General features: G+C 42.1%; 2 protein-coding genes across 2 annotated transcripts; one reads left to right on the plus strand and one right to left on the minus strand.

The window, feature by feature from the left end:
- The first annotated feature begins 148 nt into the window (after positions 1–148).
- Positions 149–6,408, plus strand: LOC5503371 (pleckstrin-2). The gene is made up of 12 exons (XM_048733874.1): positions 149–199; positions 647–703; positions 781–858; positions 935–1,060; positions 1,655–1,728; positions 2,067–2,164; positions 2,445–2,641; positions 3,231–3,323; positions 3,804–3,854; positions 4,264–4,347; positions 4,662–4,767; positions 5,859–6,408. The coding sequence occupies exons 1-12, from the start codon at positions 149–151 to the stop codon at positions 5,996–5,998; spliced, it is 1,155 nt and encodes a 384-aa protein (XP_048589831.1). The 3' UTR covers positions 5,999–6,408.
- Positions 6,409–13,770: 7,362 nt separating this feature from the next.
- On the minus strand, positions 13,771–15,586 carry LOC125573295 (protein unc-13 homolog C-like). The gene has a single exon (XM_048733832.1). It carries the CDS (start codon positions 15,060–15,062, stop codon positions 14,376–14,378), a length of 687 nt encoding a protein of 228 aa, XP_048589789.1. The 5' UTR covers positions 15,063–15,586; the 3' UTR covers positions 13,771–14,375.
- Positions 15,587–18,548: the final 2,962 nt, after the last annotated feature.

Below are 18,548 nucleotides of genomic sequence, written 5' to 3' on the forward strand. Positions count from 1 at the left end.
TGGATTATGATAGCAAAACTCCGAAAGGGAGATGCAAATGATTTTGGTTTTTATCAGGAAAGAGTACTTGAACGGGATTGACCCGATTTATTGGAAGTGATTTACAATTTGACTGGTTGACTGTTCTGTGTTTATGGAATGAGAGTGAATGGCTTCATTATCTCGTAGAAAAATCAAGGAAGGATATCTAGTAAAAAAGGTAATCAAATCAAAATATATTCCTAATTACGAAATAACAGTACAGTAGCTTTTCATCGTAAGTACAGTACTCTCACAGTGATCAAAATTAGTTTGTATTTCTTCATGTCAAAATATATAGTACTTCTGAAGTACCCTAAGGGATAATAATTTGACAATAATTATCAACTGACAGCCGTTACTTGAAGTGTGTCTATTGAAGTGGTATGTCACATTTCGTTATATCCTATTAGTTAAAATCCGCACTTGTACTTTTAGGTGCTTGTTCAGGATAGTTGTTGACGAAATGTTTGCCCAAAGACAATTGCAGACACAAAAAGAGACAAGGTGTACACAAGGGAATTTTGTGATAGGGGTGTATTTTGGTTCATCGTATAGAAAAGAAATGTATATGTTTTCCCGTGAAGTATCATGTACTATATTACTTTTTTTTGGTTTGCTCTTGTAGTTTGGTTTATGGTTTGTGCTCTATGATGAGAAGCTATGCTACTTCAAAAAGAAAGAGGTACCACTTGAACGTCTAGGGGTGTTTTCACAAAGGGCATGGTAGATCTTATCTGTTGTGCTTTATGGTTATTGCAGGAAACAGACCCTGCAGGATGGGTAGATTTGCTTGGATGTTTCATTGTTAGCCCATGCACAGAATACACCAAAAAAGAGGTAAGTAGGACTTGAATTCATCTCTAATTGACCCGTGTTGAAGATCCAGATCTTGAACAAAGTATTATCATTTTAGGGTGTTTTTCGTCTTACGAGTGCAGTTGGTACAGAATATTTGATCCAGGCTGCTAATGATGAGGAGCGGGATAGTTGGGCTAACTCCATAGCTAATGCGATAAGAGATAGTGAAGCTAAGCACAGGGTAGGTGTTAGAATAAAGGAGAACCAAAAACCTAACCCAAAGCTATACTGCAACTAACAGAGGCAGTTGTATTCATTCCATTAAGATGGAACATTTTAAGGATATTATTAGCACAATTAAAGCCTAGTGCTACATCATTTATAATGACTGTGCACAAGACTTGTTATGGACGCGGAACTTGGACTTTTGCATTCCAAAAGTCATTTGTACTTCCTCGTCAGTAGTACTTCCTTATTACCAGCACAGTATTTCTAGTGTGGTTGATACCCCCTCCTCCCTATATGTGGAGTCAGAATTCTGCATCTGTCCTGGATTACAGAGAAGTAAAGCTTGTCTCCGCCAGGGGCGTAGCCAGGGGGTGGCCAAGTCCCCCCCTCCTTTTAGCAGCCAAAAATAAATGTTTGAGAAAGTAAATGTAGGAGACATTTGGGCCCCCTCCTCTTAAAAAGCCTGGCTATTCCACTGCCCCCCCCCCCCTACACTCATACCAAACCAAGTTACTTAGTAATGGACATGATCACAAAATTTGGGTGATTTTTCAAACAGGTTTGGTATTACTTATATTTATAGCTGTGATTTTTTGTTTCTCTATAGAAAGCCAATGCAGTGAAAGAAAATTCACAGCACAGCTCACAGCCTTTGGTCTCAATCTCTACTTCACGTTTACTGTAAGCTATTGCCTGTAGGCTATACATGCTGTTTTCAGCGAGAAAAACCCTTGAAAACCCAAATTTTTAGCTCGTGGCCGCCATCTTGTATTTGAGTGACAAAAGATGAGAGGCGCCATGGGGAGGGTGGCTGTATTAGGTTGATTTTTACAGTATGATTTAGTTGTATGCAACACTTCTACAACTTGAGTCGTCGTAGCGTGTAATTCAGAGACAGGTCCATAAGACTAAATCTTGCTGTCTTAATCAGCCTTCAGTAACCAGCAGATTTGCCACCTTGTTATACCCAGCTACCTATATTTGCATTTCTAAGAAATTAAAGATATTGTGTTTGAAAGGGAGATTGTGAATGCGATGCAAGATCCAGGTGCAGGTGTTACACTTGGTAGCCATTCCTGTGCAAGAGAAGAAAAGATTTACAAGTTGTGCTTTACTGGTAACTCTCTTTAGCCCCATCATAAGTATTAACCATCAATATTGGATAGGGACCCCATTGTCACAAAAATAGCAGTTAAGAAGCACTGCTTGGCAGCACTTTGCATCAATATTAGAGGGAAACACATGCCCCCAGTGCTCCTCCCTCTACTGCACTGCAGAAGTTCTCAGGATTGGGGGTCATTGGGAAAGATCCCCTCCATAGATGAGGGGGTATATATGTTTGGGATCACGCATGCAAGGCAATTAGAGCCCTATTTATCTTTATAATAATTTTGTAGGAACTCAAGTGGTTGACTGGCTTTTAAAGTGGTCTTTTGTGAGTGACAGAACAGATGGTTTTCACCTTGCTAATGCTTTGCTGGATGAGGCATATCTTCAACCAACTGGACGAACCAGTAAAGCTTCTTTTAGACGAGGGAAAAGTGAAGGTGGCGTTAGGGCTTTCCTTGACAACAATGATGCCCTATATAGATTTGTAAGTTAAAGCTAAAAAAGCTGAAGGGGAGGGGATGCCAAGAACAAGTGAAGTTAAAAAGACTGGGGAGAGAGTGGGGAGGAGGGGAAGCCGCTGGGGTCTAGGGAGAGTTGCATTCCCCCCTATTAGAAAAGAAAAGAAATACTATAAAACCCTCTCCTAGATTTGTGTTCAACCCCCTGATTTCATACAACACCTCTCTAGATCTCTTCCATTCCATTCATTTCATTTCCATTCCATTCATTTATTTAACCATTCACTTGATACATTTTCTATGTAATTACATTGAATTTATATGCAAATGGAAAGGATTATAAAGGAAGCAAAGCTTGTAATTATAGAATCCTTTTATAGTTTTCAGAGTTTTTTTTTTTTTTGGCTCTTAAGATGTGATTAACACAGTACACTTTTTTAAATCATTACATGTCATTGGTAATCAAGTATAACTATGCTGATTATAAATCACAAGCAATAGATCTGACCCAGGGAAGCCAAAGACATATGGTGCTCAAATACTAGGGGATCCTTCGTATCCTTGTGTCCTAAGTCTACCTGTCGCCTTTGCAGACCTACTTTTGTTGTTTCTCAGTCCGCCTTGAGGTACAGCAGTAACCAGGACGCACTGGACCTTGATTCATCTGATGACTCCACAGATTCTGATGATGAGCCAGTCAGAGAACCTGTAAGAAAATCACATCCTTGATCTTGATAGTCAAATATGGGCTCTTAGCCAGGGGAAGGTATCACTGTATTGGCCTCTTTGATTGGGAGATCCACCCAAATGGAAAAATTAAATAAAAACAAATTATTTTTGTTTGGCTACAAGATACAAGCTCTAAGCCAGGGGAGGTTGTGTGGTTCAAACAAAGCATACCTTCCTAGGTCTTTGATTAGAGGATTTACTCATGGAAAAGAAAGAAAATGATCTGCTCAATTCTTAAACACCCCCCCCCCACACACACACACACACACACACACACACACACCACTACCACCAAACACCTGGGTATTGGCTTGAAAAACCTGGCAAACAAGGATCAAATAAGGGGAAAAAATATTTTTTTTAATTGTGTGGTTTTTGTTTCTTTATTAACAATTTTCTAGTAGATTATTCCCCTAAGCTACCCATTATCCTAACATCTGCGCCCATCTTTGATTGTAGGTGGGCGTTATCAAAGGAACAGTTGTCAAAGAAGGCTTTCTAGAAAAGAAGGTAAATAAATCATTGCTGTTGCAGTATTATTGCTTTATGGACACCCTATTCAGTTTTTTTTTTTTCATGTATTTCCGAGGCCAATATCAAGCTCGAAAATATTACATAAAACAAGAGAATGTACATGAACCATAATCACATATTTATTATTGTTTACATAGTTTGCATATGTATATGCACAGTAGGGTTTAGGCAACTCTAACAATATTATAAACGCATAAACGTAACTTTTTTTATGTCTTTTGAGTAGTTTCATATGGTTACCTCTCCTTTGCAATAAACATAAAAGGAATTGAATAAGTCGGTCGAATTCTGATTCTATTTCATTCATCTCGCCAAAACCGAGTTAGATAGAGCCAAAAGAAGTGGCCATACCTGCCATGCACCTCAAGCACTCTTTTTATGGCAGGGTCACCTGCGGCATAACTGGAAGACACGCAAGTTCATTTTGTGTTCCGATCCACCTGCATTGTACTACTGCAAACCCTCCAAGGTGAGAAAGCCACGAACCACTCACAAACTCCACCCTACCCACTTCTACCCAAGTCAAACTGTCTCTAAGTTGGAGGGCAGGATTTGTGACCATTTCCAATTCTATGGCGATGGAGTTCTCAGAATCAGGCGCACAATCTTCATTCCCCCTCACCCCAAAATATCCATCTCTAGAGGGAAGGATTTTCTTCGCGGCAAAATAGTGGTCATTTTCGCTTCTAAGATGGATATCTTAGATGTTTAGCTGCCGAATGATGTCTTATAGTCACTTGAAAACCCAGATACACATATCTTTAATCTCTACTTTTCTGTTAGGGGAATCTTCCGGTCGGCAAACTCAAGCTTGATAGCTGTGAAGTGAAGGCAATAAACAAAGATGACGAGATTGCTAACAGCTTGCAGAATGGGGCAGGCGGCTCTGGTGAGTTAAGCATATCAAGCGTTTGTTTTCTCCAATACAACCCTTTTCAACGTTTCGCCAAAGAGTTAATTAATACAATTTGTTGTTTTCGGCTTTCTCACAATAAATACAAGTAAGGGTAAGAAAATGCAGCGAGTGTTCTATCTTACTTTCTTAGAAAATTAACACTACTCCAAGACATTTTGAAATGCTTTTATATTTCTGAGAAAAAAACAATTAAAATCATTAAAAAAATAAAAAATAAAAAGGGTCATTGTATAGTTGTGACCAGCTTATCAACATCTTTCGGCAATACTGACCGCTCAATTGAGTGCGAATAAAACTAGGTTCCTTGCTAAAACTAGGTACCTTGCTAAAACTAGTTGCCTTGCTAAAACTAGGTTCCTCGCTAAAACTAGGTTCCTCGCTAAAACTAGGTTCCTCGCTAAAACTAGGTTTCTCGCTAAAACTAGGTTCCTCGCTAAAACTGGGTTCCTCGCTAAAACTGGGTTCCTCGCTAAAACTGGGTTCCCCGCTAAAACTAGGTTCCTCGCTATAACCAGGTTCCTCGCTAAAACCAGGTTCCTCGCTAAAACTAGGTTCCTCGCTAAAACTAGGTTCCTCGCTAAAACTAGGTTCCTCGCTAAAACTGGGTTCCTCGCTAAAACTGGGTTCCTCGCTAAAACTGGGTTCCCCGCTAAAACTAGGTTCCTCGCTATAACCAGGTTCCTCGCTAAAACCAGGTTCCTCGCTAAAACTAGGTTCCTCGCTAAAACTAGGTTCCTCGCTAAAACTAGGTTCCTCGCTAAAACTAGAGGGGTGGGAGGGAGTGTTTTGATAAAAATCTGACCACCTCCGAAAGAACAAAAAAGGATTTTTTTATGCCTTTGCAGTATCTCCACGGGACGTTTATTGTCGGATTTGCTACATACCAGAGTGATCTAGCTTATGATTTATAGTTTTGTCTACAAATAGCACGTCTATTGAGAACCAAAAGTGGAGTTTCGGCCGTTGTGGGGGGGGGGGGGGGGGGGGGGTGCAGGGGGTGTGAACGCCTCCCCTTGGTACGGGCATATATAACGAGTGGATATAATGAGTGGATGTTTTTTTAGACCCCAAAAAGACTGCGTACCTAATCAAGTTGAGGACCCGGAAAGGAGCGAAATTCGTCATGAAAGCTGCATCGGAGAGTGACCGCCGAGAATGGCTGGAGAACTTGCAGACTGTGTGTGAGGACTCCATGGTGGAGTGACGTCACAGAATATATCATGCATAAAAATAGAAAAAAGACATCTTGTGTGCCAATAATTTGACTGCTGTACGTGCCAAACAATGCATGGTTCAGTGTATTTTAACTATGGTGAGATAGGCCAATTCGCATTTAATTGGGCTGCCTCTGTAATATCGTGGAAACGAGGCTTTTTAGGGCATCCATCCGCGCGTCCTCAATATGAATAGTTACAATTTCGCGTTACTACGAAGGAAGCATGTCTGATTATTGTTATTTTCTACGTTACTTGGAGAGTAAAGGTCACGGCGAAGTTTGGGGACAGCTTCTCGGCTGCCAGAAAGTGGAACTTTAGATAAAATTGCTGTAAACCCATGCGGTGTTAAGCAGCACAAGTGTCGTGTTTTACTATATAAAGACGCTTTCATTCATAACGAAATCAGACCTCGTTATTCAGGCCATTGGAGATATGTTTCGAGTTTCCTGCCCGCTGCCCGGCCCGCCGCGCCTCCCAGCCCGTTTTCACAACTTTTTCTTGTTTCGCACAACTCTCCCCCCAAGACTATATAGTATACGCGGCTTCTCAAAGTAATCCGGTAGCGCGCTCCGAGCCCCGTCCAAGCTGCAAAGGGCTTTATCGCGTAACGGTGGTCTGTAGCAAACCCTGAAATACCCCAGTGAGACCGACTAGCACCGCCCCGCTGCCCACCGCACCTCCCAGCAGCCCGTGTGCTGGGTAACGCAATAACGAGTATTCTATGTGGGGTTTTCCAGTGGAAGATAGGTAGTGCACGGAAAAAGCCTCGCCCCTGCGTCAAAGGGTTTTTTTAACACAACTGAAACCCAAAAGCAATGGCTCGAAATGCTCCCATAGGGCTTATCTTATGGGGCAGTTGAGTGGAAGAGTCAGGGGGGGGGCTTCGCCTTAAGGGGGGAGTTTCAAGGGATCGCCGGATATAGCCGGAAAAATCGGGATAACCTAAAGGATATCAGAGAGACTGGCCCCCTTGATGTTTAACATATGGGAACCCAACTATGCTTAGCAGGGCGTGTCACAAACTCAATACAGTCAACACCATACACCCATTTAGACCTATTTCTGGATTGGTATATGCGACCAAAATATGAGAGGTCAAAACCTGTGTCAGTGGCTCACGATTAGGAGCTTAGCTCGTTGCAGGAAAAGTTGCATCTATGAGCATTGCAAGATACATGCGCTAGGTTGAGGAAGGGCGCAATCGAACCTCATCCCCGAAGAAAATGTTGAGTGGGGACCCAGTCCGAGGCTCGGCTTTGCGAGGCCTGTGGTAATAACCCTGTAAAACACAAGCTTGTTTACAAAGAACAGCGGGCTCGAAGGATATTCCCCTTTGTCCTAGCAAAGCTGAGAAGTCGCTTTAGACAGTTGCATTCCCATTCCCGTTTTTAGGTATTTTCGAAATTTTCCTTTTATGGATATGCCATCCAGAGAGTATAACCCCTAAAATGGACGCTTAGAAGAAATTCTCAATGATATTCCTGATGATAAGGCACCTGATGTGGTGCAGAACATCCCCGAGGATGTCAAGCACACGCTGCTCATGCCACTCACACCGGCAAAAGCGCGGCCAGTAAAAGGCCAAAAGCCAGAGGCACACAAGGAGGAAGTCTGGCGCGAGTTCGACCCTTTGCTGCAGCAAAACGGCCCAGGAAAGCTGAATGGCGACAAGTATTACTCGCTGTTTGTGTTCATCGTTTATATCAAGACGGAAATGCTGTGAAGTTAGGAAGAAGCATTACGCCTCATACCTATGAAGAGATCCGTGACCTCGGTGAGGCAGGCTTCATTGAGCCGAAGCCCGTGGTGCGCGGCCCCGATATCAGCTACGACGGCTCGGTTTTGTAGATTTCGCACGAGCGAGAAGCACTGCTTTGGAACGCTCTGCTGCCAGAAGTGATGGAGATGCTTGACCCGGATCAGTGTTACAGAATCTTCACAGTAGTTGGTAAGGCACCCGAAGAGCCCCTAGCTCCAGTATCAGACGAGGAGGGACGCTCAGAACACAAAATGTGGGAAAGGGTTGCGCTTTAGAGGGCATAGACGCTGGCATGTGGGAGAAAGGCAGGGAATAATTGGTGTACGTACGTAACAAACTTCGTCCTTTGCCAGAGCCTGCGGAAGACAAAGAGATGGTCAACTGTGTTGTCACCTACGTGGCCAACTACCTGAGGGATCGGTGCACAGCGCGTTCTTCAGGGATGACAAAGAAACGAGCCAAGGTACTCGAAACCTTTGACGAGAAATTAGCGACTACGGGATGCACAAAGGAAGATCTCTTTCGCCTGGGGAGAAAGCTAGTGGCTGTCGATGCCCTTGGTAACACTCTCTGGGAGATACAAGAGAGGATACACACAAATCCACATCCCATGTCACAACAATCACGCATGGACCGAGCTCCCGACGGACCCGCCTTTCATCACAAGCGTGCATGGGCTCGATCCCGAGGCCGAAACAGAGTTGCAAGCACTTTATGAGGACAGGCCACTCAGAAGCGCGGCCATGAAAACACGCGACGCAAAAATACGGTAAGCACTCATCTGCTTCTTAAATAGGGCGATCCCAAGGAGCACCCGCATATGGCTCTGTGGTCACGTGATAGTCACGCACGAAGGCAAACTATACCGATCGAGACGGGACAACGTGGCTATCGACCGGGCGTTTATAGACGAGACAGGACATGATCCTCAATGGCTTCCTGATGATCACCCAGCCTACAAAGAGTACACCGAAGCTACGCACACATTGTCATCCTTACACATCGGGCCGTATAGGACAGTACTTGGAGCAAAATGATGGTTGGCTCACTACTCCGGAACTCAAAGACCAGCTTGATTCTGGTGATCGCATCAATGCCACGGGAGCTTCTGTTCAGCTTTGGGAAAAAGGACTGCATCAGATTTCCGCAGTCAAAAAAAAACAAAAGCGAAGACCCTCTGTATCACCAGGGCCGCGACCTCGCAAATGTGCCCGCCACGCAGATGAATCTTCTATCGTGGTGCGCGACCGAGAAGAGGCGGTGTATCTGACAAACCTGTTAGCAGGCACCGACCATCTCCTTAACTTTGAGCAGGCGGACGGGGCACACCTGATCTAAAACAGGGACGGAAATGACGTTCCCAGTGGTATCACATGCGCGCCTTAGTGCAAGCTTACACCAACATTGCTCTACGTAGGATGCTGCGAAGATTCCCGCGAGATGATGTGCTCAGAGTTTGCGCAGAAGCAATATATACCAAAGTGGTGCCCGATGAGGTGCAACGACGTCTGGAAGGAAAGAGCCCAAGATATGCCGAGTGGCGTCACAAACAGCCCAGGTACGGATGGCGTCCAAGAGCTGCTTGGCAGCCCAAGCTCAGTGGTAGCTTGCACAATGAGTAGAGCAATGCGCCACCCTTGCTAGCAGACCTTAAAGCTGTTTAATCAGCGAGACTATATCTGACTGGTCACGGCGGTTCGGGAAAGACAGAGTGGGACGTGAAAATGTTCGAAGGGCGAACAATCACCGTGCTCACCCCGGAAAATGACCTAGCGGATGATCATCGCAACAATCCCCGCCTCCAGAACAACAGGAAGCCCGTGAACGCGCAGACGTATCACCACTATCTCCGCATTCTCGCCGACAAGCCAATATAGGACTGGGATCCAGTATCCCTAGGTAACAGACTGAGCAATCTCGCTGAGGATGTCATTATCGACGAATGCTGCAAAATCCAAAGTCCTGCGCACCATCCTGGAGTATCTGGCTACCCGTCCGTGTCAAGTAGTATGTAGCGGCGACTATGGCCAGGTGCCTCCTTGGGGCTACAAAGAGGGTCCCCATACTATGCTCGAGGAATGGGCTGACGCTAAAAACGTGCTCTACTTTGACACCGACTACCGATGCGTATGCGAAACGTGCGGGCTCCCCTACACCTTGTGCCAAAGCAACCCAGACACTAAAGGGGGAACTTTTGTGTCGGTCGTGTGTTTTCTAGCCTTGCGTTGTGTGACAATAGAGTAGCACTTTTGTGTCGGTCGTGTGTTTTCTAGCCTTGCGTGGTGTGACATTAGAGCAGCGCTTTTGTGTCGGCCGTGTGTTTTCTAGCCTTGCGTGGTGTGACATTAGAGCAGCGCTTTTGTGTCGGCCGTGTGTTTTCTAGCCTTGCGTGGTGTGACATTAGAGCAGCGCTTTTGTGTCGGCCGTGTGTTTTCTAGCCTTGCGTGGTGTGACATTAGAGCAGCGCTTTTGTGTCGGTCGTGTGTTTTCTAGCCTTGCGTGGTGTGACATTAGAGCAGCGCTTTTGTGTCGGTCGTGTGTTTTCTAGCCTTGCGTTGTGTGACAATAGAGCAGCACTTTTGTGTCGGTCGTGTGTTTTCTAGCCTTGCGTGGTGTGACATTAGAGCAGCGCTTTTGTGTCGGTCGTGTGTTTTCTAGCCTTGCGTTGTGTGACAATAGAGCAGCGCTTTTGTGTCGGTCGTGTGTTTTCTAGCCTTGCGTTGTGTGACAATAGAGCAGCGCTTTTGCGTCGTTCGTGTGTTTTCTAGCCATGCGTGGTGTGACATTAGAGCAGCACTTTTATTGTGTCGGACATGTGTTTTCTGTCCCGGCATGGCGTCCTCACACAGACAAAGATGTACAGAAGCTGGAGCAAGTTCAAAAGAATGCTGCGCGCTTTGTTACCAGCACTTACCACCCTAGAGCGAGTACCTCCGAGCTTGTGTCATCTCTAACTTGGGACACCCTCGAAGTCCGCAGGCTGCTAGCGCAGGCCTTTTTTTTTCAGACTTTTTAATAATTTTTTTATTGTATGTTCCTAATAATTACATGAATAAATACATAAAGTATACATAAATAAGATACGTAAAAATAATTTTATTATACTACACTAATTACACTACATGTATTTCGCCTGCCTTTTTCTTTCTTTGATATAATTCTTTTTTTTTTCCTTCTCTTTTTTTTGTTTTCTTTTTTTCCTCTTCGTTATTTTTTCCTTTTTCTCCTCTTTTCTTTTTCCCTTCCTTTTTTCTTCGATGCTATTTTTCTTCGTTGTTTTTTTCTTTTTTTCTTTCCTTTGGTTTTTTTTTTGTTTTTTTGTTTTTTCTTCGTTGTTCTTTTTCAGAAGAGAATATCATTGGAAAAGCATGCTAGAGAAAAGAAGAAGGGAACGCAACAACACAGACACAGAAAATACGCACACAAAGGAAAAAAAACCCAGCAAAACAAAAAGAGTCGTATGCAAAAATAAGAACTCAGATTTGAGCTTTACTATCTTGTCAACCATGTATTTTTTATTGCTGACCATTTTTTGTTACAGCACTTTGCATCTTAAGGGTGTGGGCAGCTTGTTTTTCAAGCGTGTATGTCTTTTTTAGTTTATTAAGAAAGATTTGAAAAACAACTGTTTTTTTGGCCAAGGAACGTTGTGTATACATAGTATTTTGCAACAGTCAGTGCACAATTGAGAAGGATGCTGTACCTAGAATGTTAAAAAAGACCTAGAGCTAAGATAGGCTCACTTGCCCATCGAAAATTGTAGGGTGTTAATTTAGATTCTTTTTGGGCACCAAGCCACATGGCTTCTGTGTTTGAAACGTTTATTTCTAAGCCAGAAACGTGCTTAAAGTTTTCAAGTAAAATAAGAACATTATCTACTGATTTTGTATCTTCCAGCAGCAAAGTAGTGAGGTCTGCGTATTGAGTGATCTTAATTTCTTATTCAAAAACTTTGATTCCTTTTATGTTTGGATTATCTTTTATGGCCAAAGCAAGTAATTCAATACCAATCATAAAGAGCAGACCACTTAATGGACATCCTTGCCTGACACCGCGGTTTAGGTTGAAAATGTTGGACGAGTGACCATTTTTAAGGGTACAGCTCGAAATGTTGGAATAAAACACCTTCCCCCAATTTATGGGCTCAGGGCCGAAGTTGAATTTTTCGAGACAGTGAATAATGTAAGGCCATTAAATAGTATCAAAAGCTTTTCTGAAGTCTAAAAACAGTGCAATTTCTGGGATGTTATTCTTTTCGGTGTATTCCAAAATATCTGAAATAAGACGTATATTTTCACCTATATATCTTCCTTTAACTCAACCTGTCTGGCTAGTACTTATTATAGAGGGCAGTACCTTTTCTAATCTCAGCGCAATTGCTTTTGTTGCTATTTTGTAGTCCACGTTCAATAGCGATATTGGTCTCCAGTTTTCTAATAAAAGCGTATTTTTGTTTTTTTAGGAATTAGGGAAATAATACCACGTCTTTGGGAAATTGATAACTGTCCCTCTTAAAAGCCTTTATTGAAACAGTTAACAACAATTGTTTTTAAATCTTCCAAGAAGTATCGATAAAACTCCATTGATAAACCATCGGTTCCGGGTGTTTTATTTGGTTTGAATTTTTTCAGCGCCTCAAAACATTCATTTTCACTCAATTTTCATTCGCATTTTTCATTTTTCATTTTTCATCCGCAATTTTCATTCTCATCATCAACGGGGTTAGCGACATCAATGCGATTCATAAAGCTACACTCGTTACCATTCTCCGCTGATCCTGATTTTTGGGAGATTGCAGACGTATATAGCTTTTCGTAAAAGCGTTTTTGCTCTCGCAAAATTTCGTTGGCTTGCAGTTTGGTAATGTGTTTCTTGCTGTAACCTCGCTTTTCCAAACTATAAAAGTATTTAGTATTCCTTTCCCCTCTCTCAAACCATCGTACTTTGCTTCTCATAATTGTTCCTTGTATGTTGCGGTCCATGACCCTATTCAATTTGCCTTGGATCATTTGAAATGCAATTTGGAGCTCTAAAATGTTTTGTTTGTCATTGGCTTTTTCTATTTGCTTTTGCAAAGTATTTAGCTCTTTTAAAAGAGTTAGTTCCTCATTGCGCAATTTTGCGGCTTCTTCTCTGAAAATTGCTTTGTAAAAATTGCAATTTCCATCTTCATTAAATCCCAAAAAAGTCTTTCATCTTCAACTCCACTGTACTTCTTGGAGATAGTACTGAAGTGGGCTCGTATTTTAACTGTAAACTCGGGGTCTTTAAGCAATGAGGAATTGAACTTCCAAAAACCAGGGCCGCGTTTTGTTTTTTGATTTTCGCTTTGGATTTGTAGCAAAATAGCAGAGTGGTCAGAAAAAGGATCGAAAAAAATTTCGCAGTCCTTTGTAACCTGAGACAACTGAGACGATATAAAAAAATAATTTAGCCGACATTGGACCTTGTAACTCGGGTTACACCAAGTGTACGCTAACTCATTCGGGTGTTTCTCGCGCCAGATATCGACAAGGTGAAATTGGTCGATGAATTTTTTTATTCTTACGATAACAAGTGCCTTCTTTTGTATTGGTGATCCTCCTCTCTTATCCTTCTCTGTGAGCGCGCAGTTCCAGTCACCCATGACCAGCATATTAGCTTCCGGTAAATCATTTAAGTGCTCGGTAAACTCTTCGAGAAGTGCTATCTGCCCTTTTTGCTCGTTCGGCATGTAAACGTTACAAATTGTGAACAATTCGTCTTCTATTTTTGCGCTAAGAATAACGTATCTTCCACTTTTGTGATGAATAGACTTTAAAATTTTAACATTTTAACATCTAGGATCAAAAAGTATCATGGTGCCTTTACTATCACTGGTGCCGTGGCTGTAAAATACTTCGCCTCCCCATTCAGACCTCCAAAAAGGTTCTTTGTCTATTGTACTGTGGGTTTCCTGTAGGTAACTAATAAGCGCGTTTTGCTGGTGCAGTCATTTGAAAATTTTCCTTCTTTTGATTGTTTTGTTCATGCCCCTAACATTGAGAGAGACACACTTTAGATTAATTGGATTGTTTAACGAGCTCGTTTTACCCCCCTGGGAATCGGTGTTTAGTGAAGCGAAAGTGCTGTAACAAAAGACCATTGGTTGCATTGACAGGTTTTACCTTGAAATCATTTGGATACTTGACCGTTTGAAAAATATAAGTATAAATAAAATTCCACAATTTACGTAAAAGAAGACTTGACAGAAAACGATTAAATATGACCCTTAACGTCATACAAAGCTTATATAAAAAAACAAGTGGGCCAGGAAAAATAGCCCACAAAGAGAGTAAATTATCTGACTGGAAAATTTAGTCTGGCTTAGGCCTGGATGGAAAGACCATAAGAGTGACTTGTCATAAATAGCGTGTCTTGCTCTCGATTAAATATCAGGAAAAACAACTACGGTATCAAAAATAACAACCTCGCATGCTTATGAATGAGAATTATCTTAATTGGCAGCATGGTAGTAAATAAGTTACGCTGGATATAAACAAATGATCAACTTTGCCCCCACAATCTTCTAATAATACGGGCCAAAAACAAAAAGTTAAAGTTTGCATATGTTCAATAGTTATAACTCATCTCTCATCGTTTGTTGCTTGAAATTCCGGCGGGAGGTTCGAAGCTCTGAAGGTTTGGCCATTAATGTGAATAGAGCGGCCTAGGACTTTCGCTTGAACACCGTCTTTCTTTGCTTTTTCCATTGCAGCAATTAATATTGCTCGTTCATTTTGGATCTCACGGGGACAGTCTTGAGTTATGTAAGCGTTTTCGTATCGTGTCGAGCTGCTTAGCTTCTTTTTTCGGCGAAATACTGCGTCTCTTGTTTCCCTGGATACAAATCTTACAATAATTGGCCTTGGTTTTGCGTTCTTTTCTCGTTTCTTGCCGACCCTGTGAACAGCATAAAACATGATAGTTGCTGCCTTGGGCATTTCTAATTCGTTCTGTAGAATGCTAATAACCTTGTCTTTACAATTTTCCTCGTGGGTTTCAGGAATATTTTTAATGTTGATTTTTTCCCTCCTTGTATACGCCCCAAGGCGAATACGTTCCTCTCTTTCAAACTCTAGTGATTCCTGCAGTCTTTCTCGCTGCTTCTTCTCGCTTTCCTTTTCTGCTTGCAGAGCGTGAATTTCCTGCCAAGCTGCGTTAACGGAGGTTTCAAGGTCATTTATAGTTGTTCGCATCTCTTGAATAGAGACCTGCAATTCGTGTCTTAATACGTCCATGTCTGTGTGAACTTTTGAGAAACCATCGTTCATTTAAGCCGCTAGCTGGTTAATACGGTCTAAGATGGTGCTCAGCTCGGCGGCGGATTTTGAATCTCCTTGAACTGAATTTCTCCTTTTCTCGCTGCTTGTCTCGGGGCTTGATGAACTGCTCAATTGTCGCTTTTGAGCAAACATTTTTGGTCGAGGAGAGCATTAATTGCAAAAAAAAATCACTCTTTAGGTCAGAGCTCTCAAGACATGCGTCCGTCAACCATGACAACTCGACCCAATGTCATCGTGGAGCGCGTACTCGCGTAGGAGACGCGACAAGGCTTGCTTGTTCTATAAGATCCGCAACAACTCTGTGAACGTTAAATTCCCGCCGTGTATCCTGTCAAATCCCAGAGCAACCCGAAGAAATCCCTACCAATATAGGCAGATCCAGTCTAGTATTCTCACTCATAGTCACTCTTTTTTCCCTAGATCAGTTAGGATATGGAACCTGCTACCTTCTGAGGTAGTGGGTGCCCAATCTCTAGATTCTTTCTAATCTTGCGCCTTGACAGCAATTCGATCCTTGCGGGTCCCTGGCCATCTGGGACGTTTCTAGACCTGTCGCCACCACCTAGACATTAGCGCAAGCTAGAATTTATTAATTTATTTAAGTTATTGCGTTACCCAGTACACGGGCTGCTGGGAGGTGCGGTGGGCAGCAGGGCGGTGCTAGTCGGTCTCACTGGGGTATTTCAGGCTTTGCTACAGACCCCCGTTAAGCGATAAAGCCCTTTGCAGCTTGGACGGGGCTCGGAGCGCGCTACCGGATTACTCTGAAAAGCCGTGTATACTATAGTCTTGGGGGAGGGTTGTGAGAAACAAGAAAAAGTTATGAAAACGGGCTGGGAGGCGCGGCGGGCCGGGCAGAGCGGGCGCCAGCTGGTTTCACTGAAAGCCCCCAGTCCCCCCCCCCCCCCCCCTAATTAGAAAAAGCGCGCGTTCGTTTTTCCCGCGTTGCTATTCCGGAATGGAATGAAGGCAATTCCACCCATTCACAAACGAAGTTCAAAGCACATTATAAATAAACCATGCGCTGAGTTGAGTGGGCTTCCTGTGGCGTTATCACTGCACGGAGTGAAATTTCAAAATCACCATTCAGCGATTGTATTCAGCGATCTTTTTTGCGGAGGGCCCAATGCTCAGACGACTACAAATTTACCTATGCATATAATATCCACAGAAAAGACTACAATTTTTCAAATTTTATTGATTTATATGGTATTTTCTGTTTGCACATAGTGGGATTAGTTCCGTAGCAGCGGGCATAGTTCCGTATCACTAAAAAATTCTGCGTCTGGTACGAGTTTTTTCATATGAGAATCAATAAAAACATATTTACTGAATAACATATCACATCCCTTTCTTTTTGCTTAAAATTAATGTATAAAAATGATTTTAACTTCGCAATGCAGCAAGTTAACAAACCAACAATCGTCAATGGGCTTTCGCTCGCGTGTCGCTAAAAAATCCATATTGCAAGAAACAAAACGGTCGGATAAAATTTTCCAAAATAAATGCCACAACCCACACAAATACTGAAACGGCAAAATAGACAAAATGCAAAAATGTAGAGGATAAAAGGTGAGCCTAGAATTGGGTGATTTATTTTGATAATTTTCGTGCACGAGAGCTCAACAACAAGCCGTTTTTATTTACAAGAACAAAATGTGAATGCTACGGCCGCCAATGCGTTGTTGTCGTTCATTTACGAGTTCTGCAATAACAATCCCATTGTAAGTTAGCCAGCTAATGATTTAACTATGGTTAATCTTGGCCGTTTTATTTAATCATCCTAGCATTTTGATATATCAATCACAGTTTCAGTAATTATTTTAATATAGAATAATATTTTGTTGAGCGCTAACTAATACAAGCTAGGTTGTCATTAAAATGAAGTTCTTTATTCAGCCAAACGACTAAACCCACATAATTAAATTAACCGTTTATGATTAAAATAACAGAGATTAAAATGATTAATTGAGAACTAGATAATCAAATCAATCCTTTTCGCGGCTTTATATCTGCAGTCAAACCAAAAACACACTATGGGCGAAGGGATACGGAACTATTCCCAAGTCCTCTGGGAAGCACGAAAAACTAAAAGCAATGTAAATCGAAAAAATCGCATCATGTCAGAAAAAAAACATACACATTAACAGACATTCTTTCTTTAAAGCAGTCGTATAAAAATTAGGATATTTTTCTTAAAGGAGTTATTGTTTTTATCTGACTTTCGTGACGCGGGTCAGTTCACTGTGCAGTCGCTCATTTTAGCAACAATTATGAAAATCGCTTCGAAATTATGAAACTTTCTGTACCATTGGATAAAATAAGCTGGATTTATATCTCAGGAAAGGTTAATAGTTTGTATCACTTAGGTAGTTTTGGATTGTTCAAATCTACAATATTCGAGGCAAAAAGATAAAAACAAGTGCTGAGTGATACGGAACTAGGACTGCTACGGAACTGGTTATCGTACTGTAAGGGACTGTGCAATAATTATCAGGAGGGGGGCTGTAAACCAGAGGGGGGCACTAAGTTAATTTGTTACTAAGATAGGGGGGGTCAACCTTAACTTTTTCGCATATCAAACATATTCCCCATGGATAGTGTCCTTCGTTTGTATTATCTTATATGGGCATTGTTGCCCATATTTAGAAGAGCTAAACATTTTCCGCTCCATGATCTCCAGAAAACATGGTGAAAAATGCTGATTCCTGTCAATTTGAGACTCGCGGCGTGAATTTGTCAAGAAAAAAAATGATCGCTAGGTCAAATCTTTATCTCACTAATCTTGAAAAGCCCTGAGACCCAGGCCTCCAAGAGATTGACCGAGCAGGTTTGAAGGTCACCCAAATATTGATATGCATAAGAGAGGAGAAAGGGTTCTTACTTAAATTTACATCAATATGTTTGTATCCAGATTTATCAAAATTTCGGCGCAAATGGCTAAAAATGTCACCTTTCCCGTGAAACACAGTATCGAAACCTTGAGAACCTATTTGCAGAGTCTCACTAAGGACCGCTCTGTAAACAGGTAAATAAATCTATCTATATAATATATATTTCTCAACCCTTATCGGTAAAATAAGCTCGTTCACCTTAACTTTTTTCGGCCTCTCTTGATGTATGTGGTACTGATCTATATGTGGTACTGATAGGGCTGTTTCTGCACTTCTTGAGGCCGTACGGTCCAAGGAGAGCATCTTAAAAACAAAGTCGCCATTGTATAAATTGAATAATACAGTCAAAAAGACTATTCGGCGGTCCTCGTGTTGTCAAGGAAAAGTTGCCGGACCATTTACACGGTCAACTTCAGTTGTCAACCAAAAATTGCTCGTGTAAATGCATAGTTGTCAACCCAACTTGGACAGAAATCTTGTAAAATCGGGTGAAAACAGTAAACATATGAAACGAAACCAAGAGAGCCAATGCGGGTGAATACAGGGAATGTATGAACATTCTCACAAAAAAATAGGCTTG

This window comes from Nematostella vectensis, chromosome 10, assembly GCF_932526225.1.
Source record: "Nematostella vectensis chromosome 10, jaNemVect1.1, whole genome shotgun sequence".
Classification (NCBI taxonomy): domain Eukaryota; kingdom Metazoa; phylum Cnidaria; class Anthozoa; order Actiniaria; family Edwardsiidae; genus Nematostella; species Nematostella vectensis.